Source organism: Ictalurus furcatus, chromosome 28, assembly GCF_023375685.1.
Source record: "Ictalurus furcatus strain D&B chromosome 28, Billie_1.0, whole genome shotgun sequence".
Lineage (NCBI taxonomy): Eukaryota > Metazoa > Chordata > Actinopteri > Siluriformes > Ictaluridae > Ictalurus > Ictalurus furcatus.
Window position 1 is genome coordinate 12,934,709 of NC_071282.1, and position 24,869 is coordinate 12,959,577.

A 24,869-nucleotide genomic window follows, 5' to 3' on the forward strand; every position below is an offset into this window, starting at 1 on the left:
CAGACACAGAGTCATATATTATGATAACCTGGAATAAAGCATAATTTATTTTAATTTCTGTCTCTGTCTCTCTTTCATATCAAATAATATTTTTAATAATTAACATGAATGACCCATAAGGAAATTAACAGGCAATGTAATTTCCGCCCGTCTGAGTCTCTTCCCTTAGGTACTGTTTATCCAAAAACAACTTAGGTACTGTTTCTTATAGCTGTATTTGTCAGGCTCAGTGCACACAGCTTTCAGGGAAACATTTTTGGGGAAATTGTTAGTTTGGTAAGATACAAAAAAACCCCCCAAATGCATATAAAACAAAAGCTTTTAGCAACTCAGACAACTAATTCCCATAATTCCATGAGCATATATTGTATATATGATCTATATTGATTTTTCTTTATTAGCATTTCAGATTTTTGGTGTAATATGATACCAGTGTAGTCCCACTACTGACTGCGGTGCCTCCAGAGGCCCAATACTATCATGTGGATACCAAAATGACAGAAATGTTTAGAAAGTGTACAGAGACCTGGTTATTTCTAAATGTTAGCAAAAGAAAAATGAAAATCTTTGACAAAAGGCCACTCACTATAATCAGCACAGCGACAAACCCGAGATGGAACTTCCTATGTGCCAAGTGATCACAATTCATGGTAATCCTGTTAGCTGTGAAGCAGTAACACTTACTATGTCTCATTCTGAAAAAGCTGCTGTAAATATGTGTACAGTGGGGGAAATAAGTATTGGACGTATCAAAATTTTTTCAGTAAATATATTTCCTATGACACTATTGTCATGAATTCAGAAAGGGAAATCGGAACTACAGTTCCCAGCAGCCACGGCACCATAGTCACATGACCACCTGCACCTGAATCACGTTAACGGGCACCCATGTATATAGCCACAGTTTGCACTGCACTTTTTGTCTCACGTTTGTCTTTCTTTACCTTTGTCCCTGGTACCATGTTATGTTCTTTGGTTTATGTTTAGTCTTTGCCACAGTGTTTTGCCTTAGTCATAGTGTCTTTTGTATTTTGTTGGTTTATTTATTAAAACGTTTAAACTTCTGCACCGGCATCCGTCTCATCTTCCAACCGTGACAACTATTCACATGAAATTTTCACCAGACATCAGTATTAACTCAAGAAATCTGCAAGTATAAAGAATTCACAACATTAAAGTCCATAAATAAAGTTATGTGTAATAAAGTGGAATGACACGGGGGGGTAAGTATTGAACACGCTAACTGAAATTTATTTATTACTTAGTGGAGAAGCCTTTGTTTGTAATGACAGCTTCAAGACGCTTCCTGTATGAAAAAGTTAATCAGCCGCAGTATTCAGGTGTGATTTTGGCCCATTCTTCTAAACATATTGTCTTTAGATCTTGTTCAATTGGATTCAAGTCAGGGGATTGACTGGGCCAGTCTAACACCTTGATTTGTTTTCTCTGAAACCAATTGAGAGTTTCCTTTGCTGTATGCTTTGGATCGTTGTCCTGCTGGAAGCTCCACCCATGTCTCATCTTCATCATCCTGCTGGATGGCAGCAGATTCTTCTCAAGAATCTCCCAGTAAAGGGCTCCATTCATTGTTCCTTCAATTATATGAAGTCTGTCAGTACCATGTGATGAAAAACTGCCCCACACCATGATGCTTCCACCTCCACACTTCACTGTTGGTGTAGTGTTTTTAGGGTGCAGTGCTATTTCTTCTCCAACATGGTGTGTCGTATGACAGACAAAAAGTTCAATTTTGCTCTCGTCTGGCCAGACTACACTCTCCCAGTATTTCATAGTCTTGTCCAAATATTTGGACAGGCAATGGCCCAGTCAATCAAATAAAAGAGTGCACCACCCCAGTGTTAGTACCATAACAGGTAGTTATATACATTTTGTGCTAAATGTATTGTGTTGTGTATATTTGTTCTTGCATACTATTTTAATAGTGTACAAAATTACAAAATGCTTATCTATATTAAAGTCACAAAAATCAACATCTGTTTGTCCTTTAAAAAAAAAAAAAGATGCTGCATGGCTTAGGGGAAATCAAGTGGAACGCATGATTAATAAATTAATACAGGTACAGTGAACCTCTTCAGTCCATTTCTAGCAGTTACATTTATGCCCTTATCTGCAGGCCTAGTTAAATACTTTAATATCGGCACTGCTACTTTAGTGTTACATTAAAAGGTTCACTTGCTCTACACTGTGTATCTGGGGCTAGGGTTCCTATCTACTGCAGCTTGTAGCATTAGTAAAGGTGTTTTGAAAGGTTAAATGTGATTGTGATCCTGTGGGAACTGGCACCCAGCAGCCTGCAGATCATAGCTCGGGAAGTGCAGTTCAATCTTTAACAAAGGCTTGCTGGCATCTACTGGCAAACTGTCAGAACTACATCAGGATATCAGACTCCAGTACTACAGGGTTTAGAATTAGACCTAATTTGTTAGCTAATTAGGAAGGATTACACTGGCTGAATTTGATGTGTTAGAAGAAGGATAACATAAATCCCTGTAGGACTGAGTCTTCTCAGCCCTGGTTTAAACACTAACTATGATAAACACCAGAGACTCACATCTGTATCAGTTACACAGGGGTCGAGTAAGTGTAAACTCTGATGTGCTGCCCAGGTCCATGTTTTGTTGCTTATAATGCTAGCTGAAATCTAATTTATCTTACCAATAAAACGTAATTAAGCATGATGAGCTGTTTAGTTAAGTGCATTATACAGACTAAGGGACATGAACGAGTATATGAACTCCCAGGGAAAGGATGATTCTTCTCACATCACACATAAAAGGCCTTCGAGTTTGCACTGCATTTTTTGTTCAGTTTAATAAGTGTTTCCATACACCTGCTTGTTCCTGATCCAGCTAAGATAATCTTCTAACTTAATGCTAATTTATTTACTTATAGTGAAAACATTTTACAGTCACTCAGATCACAACTGTAACAGGTAGCTTTGTGTAATAGTGACAGATACTACCAATTAAAACCAACTGCGAAGGAACTAATAACCCTGATTTGTCATCCCCTGGTTCTACTAATTGTCTGGCCATTTCATTACTAACGCTGAGAGAACACAAGGGCACATGAGTTTTTCTTACATGAAAGCAGGTTGTAAATTCATAAATGCTTAGTGTTTATGAAGAAATGCCCATTTTTTTGTTGTTGCATCTGTAAAACACTTATTCAAAATGATATATTTGATTTTTTTTTGGCAAATGAAAGCATTATCTAGCTACCAAGCACCAAGCTGGAGTCTACACTCTCATGGCTTTACATGTTCTTTCAAGTTTATTTTTTTCTACAGTAAATCACCCACTGAAGAACTGCACATTTCTATGAAGGAATAAAATATAAATGTTATTGAGGTACTTATAAATGTACGTTCCGTTGTTTATTAATCTCTTATTATTTGAAAATAATTATATGTATTTCATTTCCAGGAAGCTTCCAACCTAAGCATCCTCTGCAAAATCAACAGATGAACAAAATATGAATATTTATATACGAAAAACCTTTGCTACAGGAACAGGAATATACACGAAGTCAGAACGCCTAAATCAACTGATTTCATAAGAACAAATAAAACATTTTTTAAAAAACTCATAAAAGTCAGAAAGAATCATCTATATGTTCAATCTCTTTTGTTTTCTGATATTTTGATATTTAGGATTAGTTTTGTTTGCTTTTAACTGAATGAGAATTCTGTGTGTTAATGTCCGGCTCTAGTAGAAATTGCAGAGGCACAGCGCTAGAAACACACGCAGCATGACGAGAAAGAAGCTGAACATCATAGCAGGTATAGCTGCACCAGAGTGGGAGCGATACACTACCCGCCCTTTACGAGGCTGCACTGGTCTGAATGTGTCCACCATAGGCTTACCACCATTAAACTTCAGGGTGGAGAAGGCTGCAAGCTGTACAAGAACACAGAAATAGAGAAATACATACACATATTTTACAATGACATCCAATCCGTTCAAACTATAATATCATACCATCATGGCTATCACATATAAGTCTCACCTGATCTCTGCTAAGTGGAATAGGCTGCTCAAACATGGTCCAGATCACTGACTCAGAGCAGCCCGGTGTGGTCTCAGATCCTTCATAACGATAGTAGGCCCCCAGCATCCTCTCAGACAGGATCAGACTGTTCAGGGAGATGGCTAGTTCTGCCTGACCCTCTAGACAAAATAAATAAATAAATAAATAAGTAAGTAAGTAAGTAAATGAACACTGTGGTTACTTACACATGAAGTCAAATAACTTTTTGTCATATCCAAGTGAAGTCACCATTAGTCAGGTCCAGCTCAGACAGCAGATGATTTCTTGCATAATTCTACAGAAAATGCAAGTGCATCTTAGCAAGTGAAAATACACTCACCGGCCACTTTAACAGGAACACCAGTACCCTTGTATATTCATGCATTTATCCAATCAGCCAATCATGTGGCAGCAGTACAATGCATTAAATCATGCAGATACAGGTCAACAGTTTTAGTTAATGTTCACATCAATGAGGGAAAAAAACTGATCTCAGTGACTCTGACTGTGGCATTTTGTTGGTGCACTGCCTGGTCTTTTTAATCTTTTAATCTTTAACTGTTCAGTGTTTCCACTGTAGCCTCAGATTCCTTATATTTGGTCTTCTCATGATGTAGCCCATCTACCTCAAGGTTTAACGATTTGTGTGTTCTGAGATGCTTTATAATTTTCTGTTCACCAGCATTGTGAAGTGTGGTTATTTGAGTTACTGTAGCCTTCCTGTCACTCTCCTCTGATTGCTCTTACAACAAGACATTTCTACATCCAGAACTGCCACTCATACCAATGCAGTAGTGATGCCTGGTATGAAAACATAGCTAATTAATGTCATTATAACTATGCTATTATTACTCACTTATTACTAATTATGCACACATTTTCCCCTTTTGAAAAAGCTCTCAATAAAATACACCTCAAATTGCGGCCTAGTACTATGTAGTGCATTCTGTCAGTAACTGTACGTTTCATTAATAAATATGGCCAAAAACCACCTACTCATACAGGAAAAGGTAAATCCGATGACTTGCACTGAAGATTGTTATGTCACAGTTTGGACATGGGCACAGGAATGTGCATACAGGCGATGAGAGTGCTAGTTTCAAGAAAAGCATGTGTCAAATTGAAAAGTACCGACCTGCATCTTGAACCTGCGCCAGAGCTGCAATGAAGGCACTATACTCCTTGTTTTCACTGTCAGATTCCTGCCATAAGAAATTACAACATTGTACATTTTATGTGAAAACACAGTGGGAAAATACAGATGTGTGACGAATTAAAGGAGAAACTGGTGGCTCTGTTATTCTGCTTGCAAGGTTTAGGGCCACTTGTCCCCTTAAGCCAGGCTTACACTGGAGGACGAGAGAAATCTTGTCATCTCATTACCGCTCACACTGCATGATTCAATAGGTCGATGCAGCGGATGAAAGGTGTTCACACTGTATGATACCTCATGATGCTCCTGTGACCTCAGGCGCTCACACTGCATGAATAACTGCCAAAGTTGAGTCCGAGTCACCTCAGTCTGAAAATGTTGACAAGCACATAGCACTCAGATGATGGGCGTGATCATGGTGGAACTGGTCTCTTCCAGGATGACACTGCCCCCCACCCACAGGGCTCATTAAATGCTTTGATGAGTATGAAAATGATGCAAGTCATGGGGCAGTGGTGGCTTAGGGGTTACGGCTCTGGGTTACTGAACGGAAGGTTGGGGGTTCAAGCCCCAGCACTGCCAAGCTGCCACTGTTGGACCCTTGAGCAAGGCCCTTAACCCCCTCTGCTCCAGGGGCGCCGTATCATGGCCTGTGCTTTGACCCCAACTTCCTGACATGCTGGGGTATGCGAAGAAAAGAATTTCACTGTGCTGTAATGTATACATGATCAATAAAGACTCATTATCATATGCTATGACCTTCACAGTCACCAGATCTCAACCCAACTGAACACCTACGATACATTTTGGAGCAACGTGTTAGCACGCATTCTCGATCACCATCATCAAAACACCAATGGAGGGAATATCTTTCGGGAAAATGGTGTTCGTTCCTCCAGTACAGTTCGAGAGATTTGTAGAATCTGAGCAGTGAAGCTGTTTTGGTGACTCGTGCTGGGCGAAAATGTTGCTAAGACACTTTGTGTTGTTTTTCCTTGTCACCCATGTGTATGATGGCTTAATTAATGGCTATAAGGACTTAGTAACTAAATTCCAGTGAATTGGCTTGAAATGACAGTAGACAGTGAAAAGCAAACCTCAAAGAAGAATCCCAAAATTGCTTGTCCAGTTGTGTCATTCAGTGCATCTTCTACAGCGATATATGTGTCCTTTAAATGCAGGATGTGCAGCTGAGAGAGAGAGAGAGAGAAAGAATTTTTTCCGTGTTAACCGATGAAGCAAATGTGAGAGACCCCAGATATAATGACAAATTTCATTTTTTTTAAAAAATCCTAGATCATCCTTTAGTCATGAAACCTACAAGATGTTCCCAGAAGAAAACCATCACACCCTTTCAGAACCTGGGATCTCGCAGAATTTCTCATGAACAAACTTAAATTCAGATTGATACAAGCTATTATTATTACTATCCTTTTATATCTCACTTTAACAAAGAAAAAGGTAAAAACATATCTTATAGAAGGAGTCTCCAGTGTCCGGAGGACTTGCATTTTCTTTGTCTTATTAACTTCAAGAAGGGAACAACTGTTCATAGCTGCTCTAACCAAACTTCTTTTATGGACATTCCACTACATTAACTGTAATTATAAACTGTGAAAAGTATAATGTCATTTATGAATAAATTACTCATTATAATTGTTGGCTAATCTATGTGGTATAGGAGGAATAAAACACTTCAGGACATGCTCTGATTGGAATATAATCAACCTCAGGGTGATAATGCACCACATCAGTTTGTTGATTATTTTCCTGTAATGGTGTTTTTTCCCCTCCCAAAACAAAACATTTAATACAGTGCTGTCTTATGAGTCTGTCACGTGTAAGGTGTAATACCATGTCTAAAAAGATATTTAATATTGCACAACTTAGCAAATAGCATTCCTCTTGCTCAATTAAGCCCTATTTGGAAAAACCATCCATCCTTCAATTTTCCATAACGCTTATCCTGCACAAGGTCATGTGCCCCAAGTTCACTGGGTGATACACTGAAGGCAGGGAATACCCTGGATGGGGTGCCATCCAATCACAGGGCACAATCGCACAAACTACGGTCAATTTGAAAAGGCCAACGGCCTACAACGCATGTCTTTGGAATGGCGAAGGAAACCGGAGTACTCGGAGGAAACCCCCGAAGCACGGGGAGAACACAGGGCGGAGACAGGATTCGAACCCCCAACCCCGGAGGTGTAAACATTCTAATCACTATGCACCGTGCCCCCTTGGAAAAAAACATACGCTTGGTAATCAGTGTGCTAAAGGGCTATGACTGTACCTCCATGGGATACTGTTCTCCATCAAGGGTGTGTTCAGACCCAGGGCTGCCATTGTTGCCCCAGTGGAAATGCAGTTGTATAGCATTATAGGTGTGTAAGAGATTTCCCCCACTAACTGTGGCCCCAAGAGGTATGTCCAGCGAAACTGCAAGGAAACAAGTAAGGTGTTAAAAATAGACATGCATTCCTATAAAGAAAATATTGCCCCTGCAATGTGCAAGTAACACTTACTTTTCCAGTCTTTTGTTGCCCCCGTCCCAACTTTTTTAAGACGTGTTGCGATCATCAAATTCAGAATGACCTTATTATTTTCTTAAAATGTATACATTTCCTCAGTTTAAACATTTGATATGTTTTCTATGTTCTATTGTGAATAACATATGGGTTTATGAGATTTGCAAATCATTGCATTCTGTTTTTATTTACATTTATTTTCATTTTACACAGCGTCCCAACTTTTTTGGAATTGGGGTTGTATATTAACTTAAACATGTATCAACAAAAACATGTGAAAGCTGCCCTTGTTGTGAAAACCTGATCTCCTGAAATACGAATACGGTGAGTTCAGTATTGTAATAGAGTATTGTGAATTGTTTATGCTTTAGTTATTCACTGTGCGTGTTTTAGTGCGTTGTTACAGAAAGAGCGTCTTCACAACGTGACTATCTAGCGCGTTACTTAAGTTCAAGTTCACTTGTGCATTCGTCATTTTGTGCAAAAGCAAGTTTTATTAGGTTTATGTTGTGTATATGTCTGATTAATCTCATATGTATGTATAGGATGCGTTTGGGTGAGTTAATTAACCCGCTAGTAAAGCGCTTCAGTTTACCATTGTTAAGCGGCTCAATCCCGACATTATAGACTATGACTATAAGACTATACTTCCTGGACTGGAGAAACTGGAGAACCCAGAGAAAAGCCATGCGGATATGGAGAGAACATGTAACACATGCCACCAGGTTTCCCTTTCAGCCCTTGCTACACACCTGTCAATCACGCGAGTGCCCGCTTGCCTTTCACATGTTTCCCATTTCCAATCTTATCATTCTAAAGTACATGAAGTTGTATAGAAAGGTCCAGGATTACCAGTTCGCCCGTTATTCTTCAGCATGCTGGTAAAGATCTTGTCATAGCCAGTGAATTTGAATGCGGTGAGACTGGACTCCTTCTTAGTTTTCTTGGTCACTATGTTGATGGGAGATTGTCTGTTACCACCACACACACTGTTCACCTCATTCCAAGCTGCTGGCCCTGCACACAACAGAGAGGTTTAACAGGATTAGATCAGATTTTAGCTGGTAAAAGTTGTATGGATCTACTGGACATAAAAAATTGTCTGCCATGATCAAGTCTATTATTACCTTTGCATGGCTGATCACAGGACATCTGGGACTGGTAGCACCAATCTGCATGAAGAAAGAAATTCAGCAGTGACAGGCAGGTTATGATTCGCCAACGCATTCAAGCTGTCATTACATTGATTTAGAATCTCATATTTGACTTGCCATTGATTTTAAGCTGCTCTCTATGCCTTCTATATAGGCATATGGCTTATGGCTGAGTGATTAGTGTGCTTGCCTTGCACCTCTGGGGCGGGGGTTTAAATCCCACCTCTGCCCTGTGTGCATAGAGTTTAAATGTTCTCCCTGTGCTTTAGGGGTTTCCTTCCCAGTCCTAAAACATGTCTTGTAGGCTGATTGGCATTTCCAAATTGTCCAGAGGTGGTACAATGGTACATTTATGTGAGCAAAATCCCTCAACTGTTCAGGTCATTGGTAAGACACATACAAATGTTATGATAATCAGGCTTTTTTTTAAAAAAAAAAAAAACAACACAATTTTGTGCTGATTTTCGAACACTGCTACTCCTTCTTTAACCCTTGCTCTGTTCAGTTTAATCCTAAAGATGTCCAAGCAAGTATTTCCAAGCTTGTTTGTTGAGCACTGGTCATTTGTTTACAAAATTTACTTAATGGCCATAGTGGCAATGAAACAGTTTATAATGGCACTTGAAAGACATACTGCAATATCCTGAGGCCTTTTCGTACATAAAGGACGCTCATTTGGAACGTATGCCCCTGTGCTGTGAACCATGACATCCCTGATGGGCGATCTAAGTTGGCATATCATTAACTACAATGCCAGTTTGTTCATTGGTCCACAGTCCACATCTCATTTTTGCTGTTTATACATCAATCCTGCTTTGAACTTTTGAAGGGCACAAAAATGTTCCCCTTTCATCTATAATGTACATTACACAAACTGTGAAGGCAGGTTTAATCAGGCAGTAAGATCTGAATACACTATTTAAAAAAATCTGAATCTACTTTTATCCTAAAGCCAATTAGTGCTTGCCAGTTTCATTCAACTAGTGATTTCTGTTGGATCTGGCTGCACTTTGATTACCTGTATGTGTTCACTGACATATAGTATTTGAAACAATTAGAAGTTTACTGGATGTTCAGAGTAACTCAATTTCTGCCAACTGCAGAAAACAGGAAATGCCAGTATAAACCTCTAATATTGTGCATCTAATAAAATCACTTTATTACTTTGTTTCTAGATGTTGGCCTGAAAATTTTCTGGGAAACGTAAACAGGTTTGTCGCCAGTCTCTTTGCAGACGTTGTTAAAATCCTATTTCTGGCCCGTTTCTCTCCACACAAGAGCGGGAGACAGATGGCTCAAACTAGTGATGCGTTGTTTGCAACTGAGTGTGAGAGCCGAATCACTAAGCTGAAACATGTTTTTTGGGGGGTTTTTTTTCTGTCTTATTTGCTTTTCATCATCTGGAGCTGGATGGTCAGCCATGCTTTTGACTCTCAGCTGTGAATGAGGGAGGAACATAAGGAGCATCTAATACTGATAAGTATTAGATGAACTAATAAGATCTACAAACATTCTACATAAAGTGCACGTGCAGACGTGTGCTAACAACGCAGGACAGTACAGTACTACTAAAACAGGACAATAGGCACAGTAAGTGACAGTGTAGCGCCAAACAGTACACAGTTTTAGTGTGGAAGTGTCTGATATAACAAGTGTAGTCAAGTGTATTAGGGAAGGCGATAATAATAATAATAATAATAATATGAATGTAGGGATGCTTACACAGTTGCCTTGTTGATTTTACAACTATTTTAAAGAGACTTTATAAAATGTAATGCATAGTAATATTATTTTGTTACTTAAAAGGTAGTGTGAGATTTTATCAATCTATCAGCCATAGTTAGGCAAAGGAGAACATTTACTGGAGAAAATTTAACTTTTAAAAACTTGAGTATCACTGTGACAAGTGGTGTTGAAAATGGAGGATGGATAGTCAAACTTTGTCTGGTTTATAGCGTTTGAGAGCAACTCTTAATAATAATAATAATAATAATACCTTACATTTATACAGTGCTTTTCTAGACACTCAAAGCACTTTACATTGTATGGGGGAGATCTCCTCAACCACCACCAGTGTGTAGCATCCACCTGGAGGATGTGACAGCAGCCATAGTGCACCAGAACGCCCAGCACACACCAGCTATTAGTGGAGAGAGTGATGTAGCTAATTGAGAGATGGAGATTATTAGGGGTACATGATAGAGAAGGGCCAATGGTGGAATTTCACCAGGACACCAGGGTTATACCCCTACTCTTTTACGAGAAGTGTCCTGGGATTTAACGTCTCATCCGAAAGACAGTGCTGTTTTTACAGTGTAATGTCCCCGTCACTATACTGGGGCATTAGACCCCACACAGACCACAGGGTGAGCATCCTCTGCTGGCCTCATTAATAGCCCTTCCAGCAGCAACCTTAGTTTTCCCCAGAAGGTCTCCCATCCAGGCTCAACCCTGCTTAGCTTCAGTGGGAAACCAAGCGAGAACTGCAGGGTACTATGGCAACTCTTGAAGAGTCGATTCTTATTAGTGAGCCGAGTCAAATGATCTGACTCACTGAACTATAACTGGCTACTACATCTACTATATACAAATTTAAATTAAGTAAAACATAATTTTAGGTATTAACAGAGCAGGCTAGCTAGCTTCTAATCTTACTCTGAAAGTTTAACCACCAGTCTGAGGTAAATTACTTATATTAATTACACTAGCCTTAATTAAACACATTAACGAAAATGGAGTCAGTGGGGAAAATCCGTCAGTGACATATCTATATATCTACCGCGACATTTGAATAAACATTTACTGTGGTACGCTATACTCCTAGTGAATATTTACAGGTAGCTAATACAAGTTATCTTGGTTAACTAGCTGTCCTGCTCACTTTCTCTCACTCACCCTCGCTGAGGCAGCTTTTAAAAACTAAAACCAGAACCAAACACAAAAGCAGATTCCTCATGTTGGATAATTTCCAGAAGTTTCTACCATGCAGCTAACACAGCGATCAGTCTTTTAAAGTGACTCTTCACAGTGTCGTTCGCAAACGAGTCGGCTCTTTTAGGTGAACATTGAGAGCCGACGCACATATGAATCGTTTGCGGGTTACCTTTTCTTTCTTTCTTTTCTTTTTGTTTTGATGTAGCCGGTGTTGTTACGCTTGTAGAGTCATTTAATCAGAAATGCTTGACTGAAGCTTTTGTTCAACATATGTGCTGTTCTTTACCGTGAACAGGGTGTGCGATGTGTGCAAGAATCTGCGTGTTTGAATCTCAATATGCGACGTGAATGAATGTTGTTTTTATTCACTGTAACGTATAGGTCGGTTTTTAACGAGACAGTTTCAGCTATAGATAAGCAAAGAAGAGCAATCACTGGTGGAAAATGTCGCAAACTCTGTACGGTTTAGACGCAAGATAAAAAAATGGAAATGATTCGCTTGGGAGCCGAAAGAGTCGGCTCTTATTGGTGAGCTGAGCCAAATGATCTGACTCACTGAAAAGAATCGAAGTCCTCATGACTACTTCACAAACTGTTAGCCGTTTAGCATCTTTGTATTCCCGCCTTTTTTTCACATTTTATTTTAACATTTTATATTGCGGTGTACTTAACCTTTGTATTTAACCTCATATTATACTATTATTTTTTTATTTATCCCCCCCCCCCCCCCAGTGTTCTAATCTTAAATAATTGACTATAGACAATACATTGACAATGTATTGTATTGACAATATATCTTGGTCTCTTCTTTTGTTTTAAAAATGCGATGCAATCTTTGTACTCATAACATTCTTTCCGATTTTATTTATTATGCCTAATTTTATAAGTTTTATCAAATTGTATTATACATTTTATAATAAACATATTTTATCACTGTATAAGTTTCGTAACCTTATTCAGTGAATCGCTACCTTCATGAAAATAATTTTTTTAAAACGTATATATACACTCACTGAGCACGTTTATTAGGAACACCTGTACACCTACTCATTCATGCAATTATCTAATCAGCCAATCTTGTGGCAGCAGTACGATGAATAAAATCATGCTGATACAGACCAGCAACTTTGGTAATGTTCATATCAACCGTCAGAATGGGGTTCATGTGAACATTACACAATCTAATCTGCTAATCTCCTGGGATTTTCATGTACAACATCCTCTAGAGTTTACTCAGAATGATGCAGAAAAGAAAAACATCCAGTGAGCGGCAGTTCTGCGGACGGAGATGCCTTGTTGATGAGAGAGGTCAATGGAGAATGGCCAGACTGGTTCTAAGCTGCCAGAAAGGCTACGCTAACTCAGATAACCATTCTGTACAATTGTTATGAGCAGATAAGCATCTCAGAATGCACAGCATGTCGAACCTTGAGGTGGATGGGCTACAACAGCAGAAGACCACGTCGGGTTCCACTTCTCTCAGCCAATAACAGAAAGCTGAGGCTGCAATGGGCACAGGCTCACCGAAACTGGACAGTTGAAGACTGGAAAAACGTAGCCTGGTCTAATGAATCTCGATTTTCGTTGAGGCATACAGATGATAGGGTCAGAATTTGGTGCCAACAACATGAATCCATGGACCCAACCTGCCTTGTGTCTACAGTCCATGTTTTTTTTGCACACTTTGGGCCCATTGACACCAGTAAATCATACCAATTCAATCGCTTGAATGACACAGCCTGTTTGAGTATTGTTGCTGACCATGTGCCCATATCCCTTCATGGCCACAATTTACCTATCTTCTAATGGCTACATCCAGCATGATAATGCACCATGTGACAAAGCAAAAGTCATCTCAAACTGGTTTCATGAACATGACAGTGAGTTCAGTGTTCTTCAGTGATCTTCCCAGTCACCAGATCTGAATCCAATACAACACCTTTGGGATGTGGTAGAACGGGAGATTCACATCAATCATATCAACACAGAACAGTATCTCAAAGGATTGTTTCCAACATCTTGTGGAATCCATGTCATGAAGCATTGAAGCTGTTTTGAGAGCAAAGGGAGGCCCTACCCAGTATTAAATATAATACTGTATCATAAGTGTAAAATATAAGGCCCTGCCCAGTATAAAATGCCATAAAAATACCATAAATGTATTAGTATAGTGTTCCTAATAAATTGCTCAGTAAGTGTAAGATAAATAACACAAGCAATGAGTGATATTTCTTTAGCTGCAACATGTGCATTAATCATTTTATTTTAACACAATTTTTTTGACAATAAAAGTTCTCTTTAGTAGTGTAATCCCTTCTATAAAATACATAAACGCTGACGGTGTGCAGGGCCAAAAGGTCTGACTCTGGCCAAGTCTGACCATGACACGATCCTAATTGTAGTTGCAATGGCACTTGGAACTACATTTTGTAGGTTTCTCTTAGAAAGGACCTCTTTTCCTGCAAATCCTTCCACACAGCTTGACATTAAAAAGGAAGTGTGTAATAGCTGATGAACTCAACAAGCTGAAAAATCTTAGCGTGCACAATATTTGCTTTCCTCTCCGTCCTTTATATTTGGATGAGTAGGCAGAAAAACACTATAAGGCTACACTAAAAGTATGAGGACACCTGACCAGCACACCTATATTCCCCAAACTGTTGCCACAAAGTTGGAAGCACACAATTGTATAGAATGTCTTTGTTTGCTGTAGTATTATGATTTCCCTTCACTGGAACTAAGAGGCCCAAACCTGTTCCAGCATGACAATGCACCTGTGCAGAAAGTGAGGTCCATGAAGACATGGTTTGCCAAGCTTGGAGCGGAAGAACAGGAGTGGCCTACACAGAGCCCTGACCTCGACCCCACATCGAGACGAACCTTTGAGATGAACTGAAACGCTGACTGCACCCCGGGGCTCCGCACACAACATCAGTGCCTGACCTCACTAATGCTGTTATGGCTGAATGAGCACAAATCCCCACAGTCACACTGCAAAATTTAGTGGAAAGTCTTCCCAGAAGAGTGGAGATTATTATTACAGCAAAGGGGGACTAAACCTGGAATGAGATCAACAAGCACATACTGGTGGGATAGTCAGGTGTACACAAGCTTTTGGCCATATAATGTATATCTTTCAGTGCCGAAGTGTAATCAATCAATCAACCTATCTATCTATCCATCTACTTATTTCAAGGCAGACAATGTTTTGCATTTATTTCCCAATATTTGTTATGGTTGTCAATAATTTGGAGACAAGACACGAATATTAAAAAACAAAAATGATTTTGTTAGTAAATGTTTGAAGGTAAATATGAGTAATTTTGCCCATTCTTTAAGGCTTGCCCATAATACAGAGGTTGGTTCTATGCTAGTTGTTATTAGTGATTCATTAACTGCTCGTACTTCTTATTTGCTTTTTCATCAGCAGTTGTCACAAGACCTTGTACACTAAATCAGTTGAGTAAACTTACTAAGGGACAAGGTAATACGACCTTTGAGACACAGGGACAGGACACTGACCGGAGGACGGTTGTCTCCGCCCATTACCCTCCCTCAACAATATCCTGAACCCCATCCACAACAAAGTCCTCAAACAATAGACTCTGGCTCTTATTGTTAAGTGCATGACATAACATTTTATATCATGGAGGTCACGTTGCCCAGTTTTATCCATCTCCTGTCTAGGGTCAGAGGAAATTCCAGATAAACACATAATAGTTTTAGGGGTTACTTAAGGGACATTGGTTAATATTAATGCACTGGTTCTAAAATGTTATAATTTTAGAGTAACAGCTTACACGGGGAGTTGACACTGCTAATAAAAGTATTTAAAAAAAACGTGTAATTGTTGATATGGTGAAGTTATCTGTGAGATGATGCGTGAGGGAACAACTGTTTATAGCTGCCACAGTCTAAGTAAAAACAGGAACTTACTTGTTTCAGGGACGTTCCACAAAGTTAAACAACTATAAACGGGGGAAAAAAAGCTATGCATCATTCTTTAATAAATATAGAATTGTAATCATTGGCAAATTGCTGCTGCATAAGAGATCTAAAAGACTTGGCGTGCTGTTATTTGAAAACAATAACATTGTGGTCATTTCCTCACCAGTCTTTATATTTTTTTCAACATACCACTCATCTTACACAGGGTCACGGGGAGCCTGGAGCCTATCCCAGAGAACTCGGGGCATGAGGGGGGGGACACACGAGGGACAGGGTGACAACCCATCGCACACAAATTCACATAATTTGGAGATGCCATTCAGCCTACAGCATGTTTTTCGACTGAGGGAGGAAACCCCCGAAGCATGGGGACAACATGCAAACACAGGGCAGAGGTGGGATTCAAAGCCCTGGAGGTGCGAGACAAATGTGCAAACAACTAAGCCACCATTACCCTCAATTAGAATAAAATGAATATTTAATTCCAGATTTTTTTAAACCTCATTCAATGGTGTACATTCTTGGTTAATAAGAGTTGTTAGAAATACCTGTACCACTGTGTGTAATGTACAGTATTGTACCTTTCCTTTTGCTGCACAGTGAATAATCATCCACTCCCTAGATCATCCCATATCTCATGTTCCACCCAGTCCAGCAGATTGTGAACGAAAATAAATCAGTGCAAGATGTACCAGGCTACAGTAGGTACATTTTATACTTCTGTGCCTGGTAGATTTTGGCACGTTGGTACAAGTGAGCATCCTGCTGCTTTATTTTTTTTAACTGAAAAAACCCCCAAACCTTTTAATGGCATTGTATTAAAAACCAAAAACAAAAAAAACCAACCACCTTATAATCATTGATGTGGTGAAGACATTTATTAGGCATTTTTATAAAGAAGTCTCCAGCGTCAGCACTTTGTAACAGTCAGAGGTAAAACTGTTCGCTTTCCGACGCTTCTTCAGGATGGAGGGCGGCTTTGTGACCAGACAAACTGTATTGTTTGTCTTACCAACTTCAAGTGAGAGGAAAAAAAATATGTTGGAGATGGAACACCTATTTACAGCTGCTATAACAGGAAGTGATAACAGGAAGGGGAACAACATTAAACGTAATGAAGCAGATTAAAATGCCTTTTTTTTTAATAAATAAAAATTGTCGACGTGAACAATTTGGTGTGGTATATGAGAAACACTTCATACCTACATAGTGAAATTCATGCTTTGTTTAGGATGTGTTATACTGAAGATTTATTTGTATTTTTTCCCCCAGTAAAAAAGGTGGAGAGGGGAAGAAAAAAAAAAGGGGAGTAGGCAGATCCCACAGATATTTTTTTTTTTTATTTGCCCCATGGGATTCGACTTGAACAGTGCAATGCTTTACAACATTTACCAAGTGACAAATTCCAGCCACTAGTACAGATAACTAATATATATATATATATATATATATATATATATATATATATATATATATATATATATATATATATAAAAAAAAAAAAAAACAGTGGGTTTGGTATTTATTTCTAAATCAAAAGTGTTCCTTCATCATTTTTGCCATTTGAAAGAAAAGACCTACATCATTAGGCATCACAGAACCTCAGAAAATACTCACTTGCTAAGTATTTGTACCATTATATGTTTAGTCATTACTGATAAGTGACATGGTGCATTCCACAAGAGAAGAAAAAAACCAGAAAATAAATGGCACTAGTATTTCAATGAACACAATAAAACAATACATGTACAGCTAGAAACCATGTCTGATAGAAAAAATGAAAAAGGTTGTTTTTTTTTTGTTTTTTTTTTGAGGGTTTATGTAATGCTATTCCGCATGTTCCAATTCAGACACACATAAAATTAAACTTTACTCGGTTCTCAATAACTGGCTCTGATTTTAACCCGGAACTTTCTTAATATCCCAAGTCATTCTCTCCCTGTTTCAACACGGTTTTTAACATGGCAAGAAAAAAAATTAAGTGATTTTTGTAGAAATTTTTATAAAGCAAATTTCCTTGGAACTACAAACAAGGTTTTAGCAAACTAGCACACTAATCAGCTAACATGCCATTTCAGCAGTTATTAAAAAGGTACTGTTTGTAATGTTAAAAGACATAATGATATATGTAAAATAATAACACAAAACAACTGATTTGCAGGATTGCCATGTAATGGATCTGGCCATTTTATTTACAGATTACAAACTGCTCCTTTTTAAAATATTTTATTTTATCCTCCTGCTTGCATGTCAATCTGTAGTTATATCGGATCATTAATGGTGGTAAATTAGGATTTCCCTAAATGGACAAGAGCATGTTAAGAACAGTATTGCAACAAGGAGGAACAGTACAACATTGCTACAGCATCTGTTAGTATCCAGACTGATGTGCACTCTTTCTCCATTAAGTTCAGAAAGAAACAAGCACACGACCCATCACATGAATCATGTTCATTTGTGTCCCTCTTTTGTACAGAAGCTCATTTACACGGTGACAAGCTCCTACTACCGATGCAAAGGCTCTCCCCCATTATAACTGGCCTTAGATCAGTTTCAAATGGCAATATCCAGCAACATCTCTTCAGTGACTCCTTGCAGACAAAAAAAAAAAAAAAAAAGACAAACTACATTCAAGTTCAGACCACAGAGTAAACAAACCGCATGTTTTCTCCCTTTCACCCTCGGTTTGGTCTCGGATTTCCCTCAAATTTACAACAGCTTAGAGTGCACAAAATAATGATACAAAATTAGATTTCTTTTAAATACTGTAGCAGCAGCATCATCTTTTATACGGCGAGCCTCTGGGTGGAGCACGAGACCTTGGAGTCACTGGCTTCGAGGGCAGACGAGATTGTCCTCTAAGGTACGCTTATATTTGTGGTTGTATTTAATAGAAGTTCGAGAGGGCTAAATCTGTATGTCCATACCATGACGCACAGATTTCTACAGAGTTACGCATATAATTTTTGAGATGAAAAAGCTTCCCACATCAGGGTCACTTTGGCAACAGTGCCCCCTGGTGGACTTTTTGCCATTAGGCTTTCTCCCTCAACAAGTGAGGAGATTAACAAGTTCAGCTCCTCTGTGTGATTTAAAAAAAAAAAAAAAAAAAAAAAAAAAAATCTTCACTTCTTTCTCTCTTTCAGACTCCATTCAGTCATCAATCCGTTCCCCGACTCAGTCCAGTTTTTGTTTGCCCACTTCCTTACAGTGCTTCAGCTCACAAACACCCATGAATCCTCACTAACCAGCGCAGGCGTTGCATCTCTGCAAAAAACAGCAGGTGACTCTCAGGGCACCCATGTAAGGGGGCCTGGGAAGCCCATAGGGTGGGAATCTGATTAGCGTGCTCAGCTCGAGGCCGTGGCAATGGGCTTTTTAAGCTGCTGTGAGCGAAGTTCCCGCGTTCGACTTTCCAGCAGCAGGTCGTAGCACGAGTTACACACGAGCACTGCATCGTAAAGCTGCTGATCGGGAATGGGCAGCTTCAGGTGGCAGCAGTCTTTACAGAACACATTTCCACAGTTCCTGTAGAGACAGAGAGATCATTATTATAGTTAATACCTGAATACTTGAACACTGCAGGTTTTTATGAAATGTTTACCATTATAATCATTTTAAATAAAATGTCCATCAGCAGGAAATGCAGTGAAATTAACAGTAAAATCCATGTTACATTAACATTAAGTGTAAAATCAGCAGTGTTTCAGGGAGGATTTCCTCGCCACCATCGCCTCTGGCTCGCTCATAAGGGACAAATTCATAAAAATCTTGTAGCATCTTTCACTAGGTGTGTGGCACCTACAAATGATGTTTTTGTGAGACATCTTCACATCTTTATATCTATCTTGCGATCACATAAACGGTATAACTACACTACTAGGTCAAAAGTCTAATCATAGTCTATGTATTTGGTATGTTTTAGAATAGAATAGGTAATAGACATCAAAACTAGAAAACACTCATGAAATTATGTTGTGACCTTGAAAAACCTTATTATTTTAGATTTTTACAAAATAGCCAACTTTCGCCTCTTGGCCGCTCTCTTATCCAGCTTCATAAGCTCATCACATTTCTCACAATTCTCACATACAGAGAGCTTGTTTGTTGCTTTTCCTCCACTCTCCAGTCCAAACATATGACTGATAGTGCATTTAAGATGTGATTATCACTATATCATCATACTGGTCCACCATCACACATCAATTCAAAGCACAGTGTGGTGTATTTTGGTTTCGTAGTGCTTTACCTGCAGTGATGGCGTCTCTTAGCAATCCAGAACTCGCTGTCACAGCTGAAGCAATGCGAGGCCATATGGTCTGGAACCCATCTGGTAACCTGTGTGAGGGTCAGAAAGAGATTTGGGCTCAGATTTGACATAATAATATAATATAGCAAGAGAAGCATTTAACTTATTCACTACAACTACATACAGCTAAAATATGACTATGACTAGTCATATGCTATGGTGTTAAAAGTGACAACTCTCACTGCACATTAAAACTGTATATTTTATGTTTACATACGTGTACACTATCGGTCTAACATTTAGAAACACTCATGAGAACTAAGGGAATGATGATGTGATTCAAAATAATTGAATATTTTTTATTTTAGCATCTTCAAAGTAGACGCCCCTTTTGCCTAGAATTTCCAGAAATGTATTCTTGGCATTTTCTCAACCGATTTCTTGAGGAATCGCCCTGAAATGCTTTTTAAACAGTATTGAAGGAGTTCCCACCTACGCTGGACACTTATTTGCTGCTTTTCAGAATATTTCACTCCAAGTCATCCGTTTAAAAAAAAATCCAGTGAGCATCAGTTCTGTATGCAAAATGGCCTAGAATTTTGTTGTCCCTGAATATCACTTTTCCCCCCATTCTGGTGTTTGACGTGAACATTAACTGAAACATGAGACCCGTACCTGCACGATTTTATACATTTCACTGCTGCCACATGATTGGCTGACTGAAAAACTGCATGACGGAGAAGGAGTACAGGTGTTCCCAAGTGGACAGTGGCGTATTTATTATTATTATTAATAACAAATAATAATAATAATAATAATAATAATAATAATAATAATAATAATAATAATAACAACAACAACAACAACAACAATCATAATAAGGTTTTAGGGTAAAGCAATCATGAATAATTTGTCTAGACTTTACAGAGATGAGATCCATAGAATAAACTGGCATTAGGAAAACAGGAGCTGGTATTTTCCAAAGAATCTAACCTCGGTATCTTTTCTCTCTACTCGATCCCAGCTGCCCTCGCTGAGGCGGTCTTCACTGTGGGCTGACAAAGAGTCCTCTTCATCGCCATCATCTGATTCTCGGAGGCATGTCTGTAACGAAACAAGGAGATAGGAGACGTTAGCACATCAACAATTACAATTAAACAATATCGATAAATAACGTTATTCCTTTTCAGTAACTGGGGCAGCACTCACAATGTCGTCCTCGTAGTAGATGTCTGGCTCGGATGGTGGCGAGCTGTGTTGCCTGCTCTCCAGTTTCATCTGCAGCTGCTTGACCTGCCGCCGCAGCACCTCCACCTCCTGCTTGTAGCTTGCCTCGATCTGGCGTAGTCTTTGCTGTACGGCGTCCAGCGGCACCGGCAGGCCGTCGTCGTCCACGCAGTGAGCTGCTGACGGAATCTGCCGGAATGATGGTCCCAAGGCCGAGGAAAAGGACGGAGAATTGCAGAGTGAAGCGTTTTTCACGGCCGACATCCAACCAGGCTGGACTGGACTGCTCAGATTTCGTTGACTCTCTCTGTACCCTCCGTTGGTACTCCCAGATTGGGCACGGAGGAGTTTCTTAACACTCTGAGCCCACTTTTCATCATTTGTAGCCAGGGCTGAGACCGGAGTCTTTCCAGTGTTGACCTTCTGAACAAAATTCAGCTCAGTCATTGGGCCATACTCATCCTTTAAGGTTTCAGTGGAATCCTCCAATTGGACAACTGTAGTAATTTTTTTGAACTCTAAAAGCTCTGCAGCAGTAGGTGAAGGAAACCCAAATGTCTCAGTGGTGCTCTTTTCTTTCTCTATGCCATTTGAGATCAGAGCATTAGGTGGTTCCTCAGTAGTAGTGAACATGTAAGTGGTATTAATAGTCCTATCCTGCACTTCCTGTGGTAATGGTGGGAGGGGAGGGCTGGTGATTTGAAGCAAAGTTTGGTGTAAAACAGGCGGGGCTTGTGACCGAGGAGAAACCGGGTCTAACGTTAAAGGATGAGGCAATGATGGCAAGGGCTGTGTGGTGAGACACAATTCTGGCTCGGTATTCGCACAGCTGTCCTGATCAGACTTTGGAGAGAGCGAGGGTGGAGTCTCCTCACATGTACCCACTTCCTGGTCCTCACTACACAGTTTGATGTCAGAGGTAAACTCTAGGTTGTCTGTGAAACTGGCACCCTGGCCCATCATTGGCTCCAGAGGGGGCCGTCCCTCTTGGCAGTGCTTGTTGAGGTTGGGATCGCTGGAAGTGCGGGTGAGGGCTACGCCATTTTCAAAAGCGCATACCAAGTTTTCCATTGAACGCGTCTTGGGTAGCCTGTATTAAAATACAATAGCCCTGTAATTTCCTTTACAAGGTATAAGCAGGCATCCTCAAATTAAACTGAATGTTTTTTTTAAATACCATTTGAATAGTATGTGCAGTGATGATGTAACACACTGATGTAAAAAACACTGTCTATGTTTAGTCTATGTTTATACAGCAAGAAAAACGCACAGAATTTTAGCTTCTTTCATCTATGATCATGTGACTTTGAAGCAATGTAATATAAATAAGGTCTTGAATTCATATAAAGTAATTTTATTATAATAAGGAGCGTTATGTTTTACTTTCTTAGCTGTGTCATATTCTATTCTTGTGGTCTGTTGTCCAGAAGAGGGCAGATTCTGCTCACAATCTGTATCCTGTTTGTGACTGCTGTACTGACCTGTCGAGCGAGCGTGACGTGAGCTCCTCTCCCTGCGACGAGGGGCTCAGGTAGAGTTCCATAGTGTCCTCGGCTGCGGTGCACGGGGACGAGGTGGGCAGGTACACAGCCGTCCACAACTGCAACGCTCGCGTGTGACACACCGGTTGCAAGACCTGTCACAGGGGTTAGAGGTTACAAAAAGCTCATGACACATGCCATCTTTCTATAGTCCGGATACAGTTTTTACAGACATGTCCAGTCAAAGTCTAATTGAAATCTTAAAGATTTAAGAAGATTATTAAGAAAGTGTCTGTACTTGTAGGTTTTTTGTTTTTTTCCAGTTAGCACCCACATGCAGTACCTTCATTAACATTCCATTAACACTGATTTGTAATTATATTGCAAAAGAGCAATAGTTCTCTGCAGCATAGCCATTACTCAATCAAAGTAGGCAATAAATCAGCACTACGCCGATTGTTATTGTTAAATAGCTTGTTAAATACGTCGTTCAAGATTACCATGTCATGGGTGGGGATGTAGAGAAAGTTTTGAAAGTTCTTGTTGCCGGCACGGAGCAGGGACCAGACAGAGCAGGTCCGCTTGTAGATGTTTCGAGATTCTCGTTCCCGGGCGTTATTACACAGGAATGTTCCATACAGACAAGAGTACGTGTGCTGCACCAGCTTCACCTGCAACACCCACACATTCACACATTTGTATTGCTTCTGGTTGGGATTTTCACCTTTTTGCGTCACAACAGCCTTATTTGAAGACACATCATCTTAAGAGATCATTTGCTGAACACAGATCTTTATATTATCTTATTATTAACATTACTGGATGGAGGAAAAGGAAGAAGGTACAAAAATAGATCAAAATAACCAACACTTAAATGCATGGCAAACATTCACCTTTACAGTCTTTCATTAAATAATATAAACATTAAATAATATAAACATTAAATAATTTCAGATGAAAAACAATGACATATTTTAATTATAAATGAAAATAGTATGTTTTAAAAGCAGCAGTGTGTCATACTAGGAAAAAAATATCACAAAATAACGAATAAAACAATCTAGTTATAACTGCATCTTTATTCTCTGAACTGAAAACAAACTGAATTTTGAGATCAATAGAATACAGCATGGGAACAAAATGGCTAAAACAAATGGATCAATACACAGGACAATAAATGGATCAATGAACAGGACACGCACCAGAAAGGCCTCGGTGAACTCGAACAGGCAGGGAAACTGTTTCAAGAGCTGATGGACGCAGTCGAGCCACTGCAGGAAGACCGGGCATTGCTCGTTCACGTCTTCCACGTTCTCGCAGTGACCGCAGCGGTCGGCAAATTTATGACCAAAATCCAGCCACTCCGTTTCTACCAGCACCTGGAAACCCTGCAGAGATTAAAGAAACACGGGCCAAAGTCAGGCAATAACAGCATTTGCTTTCTAATGGCACTACTGTTGTTGAGCCTTGCAGAGAAAAAAAGACAAAAGAACAAAAACTGAGAATCAAAACTGCATTTGCATTTTATAAGTGAAAAATTACGGGAACCGAACGATCCTCTTCTGGGTGAGACCAGACAGTGGGATTATGAATCATTACATTATATAGGTGGAGAAGATGGTATTAAATGTGTTGAAAGGATGTTTGTTAGGAGTATGTTGTATATAAGAGCCTTGGGATGAGTACAAGACAGTATTTATGATTACAATAGCAACTCTTCAGTACAAATCTACACTATCTGGATGAGATTATCGATTGAAGAAAGGGTTAGACTTAGGATATAGAGTGTTTTTTTCCAAATAAGACAGTCCATATACACACACACTGCGTTAATATCACAAACCATGAAAGGTGAAAAATGTGCCACTTAATTACATTTTAGATGTATTTTGCATCAACTCACATTTGTAAATGCATTTCTTATCCCCGTTTTTTTTTTTTTTTTAAAGAAATGTTGTAAAATAAATGTAGAACATGGGATCTTATACAGTTGAATGTGGATTTGTGCCTTCACATACAGTATATAAAAATAATAAAAACCTGATCATATGAATAGAGAAATTTGTTCTGACCTCTCTAGATATAGTCACTAACCACTTGAAGGCTACATACGACAGTAAATTGTCTTCTGAGGTACCTCGTTTT

At 39.3% G+C, this 24,869-nt stretch overlaps 2 protein-coding genes across 13 annotated transcripts in view; both read right to left on the bottom strand.

Moving 5' to 3' along the window:
- Positions 1-2,602: 2,602 nt before the first annotated feature.
- LOC128603922 (carbonic anhydrase-like) lies at positions 2,603-11,937 on the bottom strand. Of its 4 annotated transcripts, none has more exons than XM_053618703.1 (9): positions 11,781-11,937; positions 8,859-8,903; positions 8,584-8,748; positions 7,497-7,642; positions 6,301-6,393; positions 5,399-5,572; positions 5,186-5,252; positions 4,030-4,190; positions 2,603-3,920 (listed from the first exon to the last, which is right to left on the bottom strand). In XM_053618703.1, exons 1-9 carry the CDS (start codon positions 11,839-11,841, stop codon positions 3,729-3,731), a joined length of 1,104 nt encoding a protein of 367 aa, XP_053474678.1. In that variant the 5' UTR covers positions 11,842-11,937; the 3' UTR covers positions 2,603-3,728. The 4 variants fall into 4 exon arrangements, with proteins under 4 accessions (XP_053474678.1, XP_053474679.1, XP_053474680.1 ...); XM_053618704.1 differs by having other exon boundaries at positions 11,767-11,861; XM_053618705.1 differs by having other exon boundaries at positions 2,604-3,920; positions 5,498-5,572.
- A 6,919-nt stretch (positions 11,938-18,856) lies between these two features.
- mtmr4 (myotubularin related protein 4) overlaps positions 18,857-24,869 on the bottom strand; it is a 69,796-nt gene continuing 63,783 nt past the window's right edge. For all 9 annotated transcript variants that reach the window (XM_053617693.1, XM_053617696.1, XM_053617692.1 and 6 more), the window contains 7 exons: positions 23,927-24,112; positions 23,225-23,395; positions 22,725-22,879; positions 21,226-22,333; positions 21,010-21,120; positions 20,017-20,105; positions 18,857-19,295 (listed from right to left, as the gene is read on the bottom strand). In XM_053617693.1, coding sequence (XP_053473668.1) covers positions 19,118-19,295; positions 20,017-20,105; positions 21,010-21,120; positions 21,226-22,333; positions 22,725-22,879; positions 23,225-23,395; positions 23,927-24,112 — 1,998 coding nt within the window. In that variant the 3' untranslated portion in view covers positions 18,857-19,117. The remainder of the gene's footprint in view (positions 19,296-20,016; positions 20,106-21,009; positions 21,121-21,225; positions 22,334-22,724; positions 22,880-23,224; positions 23,396-23,926; positions 24,113-24,869) is intronic.